The 6,939-nt window shown below is 33.7% G+C and overlaps 2 protein-coding genes across 2 annotated transcripts; one reads left to right on the forward strand and one right to left on the reverse strand.

Moving 5' to 3' along the window:
• The first annotated feature begins 2,445 nt into the window (after positions 1-2,445).
• Positions 2,446-6,412, forward strand: LOC131594511 (co-chaperone protein p23-2). Its single transcript, XM_058866662.1, has 6 exons — positions 2,446-2,582; positions 4,943-5,126; positions 5,237-5,393; positions 5,560-5,588; positions 5,702-5,747; positions 6,074-6,412. The coding sequence occupies exons 1-6, from the start codon at positions 2,578-2,580 to the stop codon at positions 6,106-6,108; spliced, it is 456 nt and encodes a 151-aa protein (XP_058722645.1). The 5' UTR covers positions 2,446-2,577; the 3' UTR covers positions 6,109-6,412.
• On the reverse strand, positions 3,154-4,357 carry LOC131594510 (bifunctional UDP-glucose 4-epimerase and UDP-xylose 4-epimerase 1-like). The gene has a single exon (XM_058866661.1). It carries the CDS (start codon positions 4,256-4,258, stop codon positions 3,206-3,208), a length of 1,053 nt encoding a protein of 350 aa, XP_058722644.1. The 5' UTR covers positions 4,259-4,357; the 3' UTR covers positions 3,154-3,205.
• Positions 6,413-6,939: the final 527 nt, after the last annotated feature.

The following is a 6,939-nucleotide window of genomic DNA, read 5'->3' on the forward strand; positions in this document are numbered from 1 at the left end:
TCGTCTCTAAAGATTGAGTGTTGAGGGAGGTTAGTGGTACATTAAGGTATCTAATGTTTTTATGTGAAGTTTGGTTTTTGTAACAGGTCCATGTATCATTTCTTGAATGAAGTTCATTCCTTATTGTTATCTATCTAGGAGAGAGTGTCATTGTACTCCAAGCAAGTCTTTGGCGAGATCTAATATCAACTATTCGTAAGGCGTGTGTGGAAGTTTTCCATCTTTGATGGAGTTGGAGAAAGATTGATCGCAAACAAAGTTAGGAGTTATCCAATCAACGATTAGCTAATGGTTATCACTCAGACAGAGTTAGGAGTTGGGGTGTACTTAAGAGAATTATAGAACATCGTGCGGTACAATACACTTAAGTGAATTATAGGATACCATAAGGTACAATTCACTTAATTGAAATACGGTACACCATAAGGTGTAGTGCACTTAAGTGTTTTTTTTAACTTGCAGCATATCCAAGTGGCTCTATAAATAAAACCCTTGGGCGGAGGCTTTTACAATTAATAAAATTTGATTTGTGAAGCCCTAGTTTTAATCTCTCTATCTCTCACACACTCACACACCCCCCCCCCCCCCCCCCCACACACACACACACACACACTCTCTCTCACACACCCACACTCACACTCAAAGTCTTCATTCGTTGCAGCTAGCATTGGGACTGAATGCACTCTATTTGTGTGGATTGAGTAGAGGCGTTATTCTTCATTCAACGTTCATGACCATTACTTTGATTATGCATCAGAGACACTAATTGCTACAAGAGGTAATTGTTCTATCACTCATCATGCATCATTCGTAAGGATCAACTAAAGAGAAAATTTTGTTTTTCGTTGTGTTACTATCGCAATTCCTTTCAATTCAAAGGTGGTTTAAAGAGTTCTTTTGTGCAAAGTAAGCTAATTCGCTTGATGGAGTGAAGATCTCTGAAAAAAATTTGAAAATAGAAATAATTGCCTTTGGTATATCGATCTTGTAAACATTTCAATTCTCGTTGCATTGTTAAAGCAAATGGTGCTCTAAGCGGTTAAGGATTTAGGGTTCTGGTAATCCTCGACAATACCATATTGTTACACGTATCCCAGAGTTTGAAATTAAAATTACTTGAGGAAAGCTTGTGTGATTGAGCCATTAATGAAATTGAGTTTGTGTGTGGACGATAAGGATCGTTTCATAGATTTATTCCAAGTGTGATAATTTGAATTGTTGAGTGTTAGTGCAACGAGACAACATCAGGGTAAAGAGTGATCTTGTGACATATCAATTGTGATTATTTAATTGATGGATACATATACACATACAATAAACAAATTAATTATATAAAATAAAATAACCCTCCATCGTTTTGTAAGACTCCTTTGAATTTTATAGGTATTTAAAAGGTGTGTTAATTTTACATAATAATCCATATAACTAATAACAAAATAAAAAAGAAAAATGTAATTTATATTTTCTTCTTATTATTAGTTAATAGAAGTATTGTTGAATAGACTTTCTTACTGCTTGTAAAAGTTTTTTGAGAGTCCTATAAAAATAATTACAAAAAATAAATAATCTTATAATTAAAGATGATAAAATAATTACAATATATATATATATATATATATATATATATATATATATATATATTCATAGTAAATAATCAATAACTTTTCTTTGCTCTACACAATGAACTATATGCCTTTTGCACTCATCAAAACTATGGAGATTATAGTTTGGATCGTGGTTGAAATGTGGTTGGAATAAGTTTTGGATCCAGACCGACTCTAGTTTAGTGGTCAAAGTTTTTGGTGCTAATTATTTTTAGGAACAGATGGAGACACTATATCTTTTATAATAGTTTTTTTCACCTTTGCATCACTCACATCTATAAAGAAGGTAACTTTTGTGCTAATTTTTTGACAAATTTCGTGTTCGGCTTAAAAGATGCCATCATTTTTTATTCCATTCCTTCGAGTATTAGGTATGTTTTGTAAAAAATAGGTTAGGAATATTATTTTTTAGATTTTTTTAATTTCGAAGCTAACTGGTTCCCTTTTGTATTGTTTATATATATATATATATATATATATATATATATATATATATATATGTTTAAAAAGATTTAATGTATTTGATTCAAATTATAATTGCATATGTTTAAAATTGGAAGGAGTATAAAATTGGAAGGAGTATAGTTTATTAAAAAAAACTATACTCCTTCCAATTTTAAACATATGCAATTATAATTTGAATCAAATACATTAAATCTTTTTAAACATATATATATATATATATATATATATATATATATATATATATATATATATATATATATATTTAATCTTTATTAAAAAAAAAACTATACTCCTTCCAATTTTAAACATATGCAATTATAATTTGAATCAAATACATTAAATCTTTTTAAACATATGTCAAATTAAGATCCAAGATTTCTTATATATTTTTATAATGTTTAAGTATATTCCTTAGTATAAATAGATTAAGGAACAAAAAAATGGGACAAGTGAGACAAATCCAAACACTCGCATAGCATTCACTTCTTCACTCTCCACTCTGCAGACAATGAGGTTTTTTCTCTTTCTTTCTGTCTTTTTTTTCTCTTTCGTTTTACTTTTGCTGAAATCTCAAATTTTTCTATGTTTTATATGAAGAAAAACCATTATTACTTTCACTCTTGCTTAGTTTTAGCTTTGCCCCATTTCAATTTCATGTTATTATTGTCTTTGCTACATTTGTTTCTACCATCAAAATCATATCTTTGTAATTATTATGAAGAAAAAATGAAACTTTTTGATATATTGTTGACTCATTTGTTTATATAACCCTGTGAAGTTTCAATATTCTTAGTCATTTAAACAATTGAATGTTGAAATCGCGATAATTGATATTCGTGAAGAATCGCATTCGAAGAATACTGTTAGGGTTTCAGTTATGGGTGCATTGTAGAGACATTAGAAACCTTTGATACCGCGGATTAAATTATAAACATTTTTGTAAAACCGTAAATAGTTTCGAATTTTTGACCATTCAAGCAAATTATTATTATTCAGTTATTGAATATTGGTCTCAAATAGCGGAGAATCGCATTAGAATTAGAGTTTGACCTAAACAGGCTTCAAGTACTCTAACAATGGGAGGATTATTTGTATAGAAAATATCGGTATATGAGGAGTGTATTTGTTGAGCTGATTCAAGGCTTCCCCGAGTAACCCCATGGGTTGTTCTTTGTCCAATTCCACTGATCCCTGCACATCTCCTCTACACCATATTTGGCCTTCCAACCGAGTTCTCTCTCGGCTTTATCTGTAGATGCATAGACCTCGGTAGCGTCTCCGGGACGTCTTGGACACAATTTCAATGCAATTTTCTTGCCGGAAGCTTTATTAAATGCGTCAACCATTTCAAGCACGGATGTGCCACGACCTGTTCCCAAATTGTAAGCCACACAACCTATGTTTTCCGTTGCGAAAAGCTTTCTTAGGGCGGCAATGTGACCGTCTGCTAAGTCCATCACATGGATATAGTCTCGTACCGCAGTGCCGTCCCTTGTAGGATAATCGTGACCATATACATTGAGCTCGGGTAATCTTCCAACGGCTACTTGCTGTATATAAGGCATGAGGTTATTCGGGATGCCCTTAGGATCTTCGCCGAGTTGACCACTTTCATGCGCCCCAACTGGATTGAAGTATCTCAGTAAAATGATTCTCCATTCTGGATCAGCTTTCTGAATATCTCGCGCAATTTCTTCAAGGAAAAGCTTCGTCCGTCCATAAGGGTTCGTTGCTTGTAACTTGAAATCCTCCACACATGGTATCGTTTCAGGTTGGCCGTAAACCGTTGCAGACGATGAGAAAACCATGTTTTTGCAATTGTACTTAGCCATAACTTCATAGAGATTGATGGTGCCGACGAGATTATTATCGAAATAACGTTGAGGATTTTGAACACTTTCACCAACTGCTTTTAGCCCAGCAAAATGAATCACAGCCTCGAATTTAGTTTTTGAGAAGAGTTTCTCCAAATCATTTTTATTCCTGAGATCTCCCAGTGTAAATTCAAGATTCTGAGAAAGGTTTGGACCAACAACTTCACGAACGCGGTCCACTGCTTCCATAACAGAGTTATCGAAATTGTCGATGATGGAAACATGAAACCCATCTCTAAGAAGCTGAACAACGGTATGAGCGCCAATGAAACCAGCCCCGCCGGTTACAAGTATTTTTTGTGATGAAGACGCCATATGTTGAAACAGCTGAGGTAGAGAGAGGCGTGAGATTTTGAGAGATAGACAGCGTTGTGAAAAGTGATAGATTTGAAATTTGAGTTTTGGATTTTATACAGTAATGAACTATCATTAATTGCTATTTTTGGGTAATGGACAGAAAATTGGGATCTGGAATGATTTTGTTAGATTTTAACTTTCTTTCTATCTGTAATCCATTTTTGATTTGTTAAATTAGGCGCGCAGCTAAGTTAAGATAAGATTAGTAATTCTGTTTTGTATGTAGGTTCCATTTTTAGCTTCTGGACTGGATTGCCAAGTAACCTCCTTTTCAACCGTGTTTAGGCCAAACTATAATTCTACAACGCGCTGTTAACCTCTTTTTTATAGAATTAGGCCAAACTATAATTCTAATATGGTATTAGGACTTTTCTATCGGGTTACGAGCCACGCACCAAGCTCAATACTGTTGGATGTGAGGGGTGTATTGGGAATATCTCAAATTCCATATTAGTTATCGATAGAGTCTAGGAATAGTTTATATCGAGTGGCACCCCTCACTTTACTATCCCTGGTTTTGTAGGAATGAGTTATGCGAAACTATAATTCTAATAATTTTGATTACGGATATACTATTGCAAAACCCTCTATAGTTGAAAAATTATTTTTCCCTACTAATTTGATTTTTCGGTTTGTGTGTAGTCGCCATCCTGAAGTTTTGTGGGCGCAGCGTTCCGACAAGCTTTACCTGACTGTTTCTCTAACTGATGCCAAGGATGTTTCTGTGAAGTGTGAGCCTCGTGGCTTGTTCACTTTCACTGCTTCTAAGCTTCAACATGAATCCTACAGCTTTACCTTGGAACTTTATGGATCGATTGAACCTGAGGTGATTGATCTTTCACTGCTTCCAATTTACCGATAGTTTCGGTTTTTTCCATATCCAATTTTGAAAAGGGTGGATGGTTCTGTATTTAAAATTGTCATTGTGCTGTGTAGGGCTGTAAAATAAAGTCGAGCTCAAGAAATATACTATGCTCAATTCAGAAAGGACAGAGAGGTTGGTGGAAAAGACTGCTGAAGTCCGAAGAGAAACCTGCTCCATACCTAAAGGTCGATTGGAATAAATGGTGTGATGAAGATGAAGAATCAGATTGTAAGCTTTTGTTATCGTAAATAACTTTTTGATTGGCGTTTCAAAATTTAACTCTAATCCAACATGAGTATTTATATTGGTTTAATAACCTTGAAGATTAAAACTAAATCAATTACTTGTGAGTATTACTCTCGTCTGATTAAAGTTTCTATTGCAATTATTGCAGCTGAATTGATATCCGATGACGATGGACGGGTAAGTCAACTTTATTTCTCGTCTCGTCGCATGTAATTTTGAGTTGTAGAGTTTGACAAACCCCCCACTCCAATTACTTAAAATCTTATACAATTCAACTTGTTCTTTTGCAGTTTGCTGGCGAAGATGATGAAAGCAGTGATGATGAAGGAATGTTATGTAAGTGAATCAGTTGCATCTCTTCTTTAGCTACAGCAATTCTTTCAATTGCTTGCATCTTCTTTGAGAGCGTGTAAGGCGTGCTACCGCATAGTGCTCAAAATCTGTCACGGTGAAATCGCGGTTAAACCATAGTTAAATAATGTCCATATTTTTTTTTATCGCAATTGAATCATGACTAACCTGCACAGGGTCTAAAAAAACTTAAACGGTCCTGTCTATAAGATACCCTGGTCTCTGTTTGGATAAACAACTTCATTAAGCAGTTATGCTTATAGCGTAAGCGCTTATCTTACAGTTTATGTATAAATGATTATCATTGGCAGATCTTCCTGACTTGGAAAAGGCTAGAGGAAAGTGATTATTAGAGTAGTAACAAAGGTTGAAGAAGCTTGAAGGAGATGGAATCATATGAAAGTGTTAGATACTAGCTGCATGGATAAGACTCAGTGTTGTAGCTATCCTGTTGTATATATAGAATCTGAGTAGTGCTTTGGAATCTGAAAACAGTCTTCAGCTTCTTGATTACTTGGTACTAATTCTAGTCAAAGGTTTCTTTGATGTGAATGCTGGTTGCATTATAATCTAACCTCTTTAATTGAAAATATGTTTTCTGAAATTATACAACCTTGACATCCATTATAGTTGATTCAAGTTTCAATCTTTGATTGTAAATCCATGTCATGCCTAATTGTAACGTGCTTTGCAAATGCAAATTGTTTCATAAATTGTCATTCAAATAACATATTGATTTGGTCTTGCACATGAAAATTGAAAGAAAAAAAAAAAATCCTCTTTTATGTTTTCCTTTATATCGCTCGATCATTAAAAATAGGTATGAATAAAAAAAAACTTTTAAAACTAACTTTGAAAATATATATGATGTTTGACATTGTTTTTAAATGAAAAAATGTAGGACTTTTTTAGAACTTTATTTTAGGAGAATGTTCTTTCTATCTTTATGTATGCAACGGTCATCCATTTCAGGATCTTGGAAGTGAAATTTAAATGAAGTGAAATTTTCTGGGATAACCCATGTCTTATCTTTATTAGTATTCTACAATCTTGAATATTCTCCTAGTGGCTAATTATCTTACTCTTTCACATATTATCTCAAAAGGAAATATTCCCCGAATGTCAATGCACTGTATGTGCTATTTGTCGGGGATACTTAGGTTATATTTGCGTCTTC

This window comes from Vicia villosa, linkage group LG4 (genome assembly GCF_029867415.1).
Source record: "Vicia villosa cultivar HV-30 ecotype Madison, WI linkage group LG4, Vvil1.0, whole genome shotgun sequence".
Lineage (NCBI taxonomy): Eukaryota > Viridiplantae > Streptophyta > Magnoliopsida > Fabales > Fabaceae > Vicia > Vicia villosa.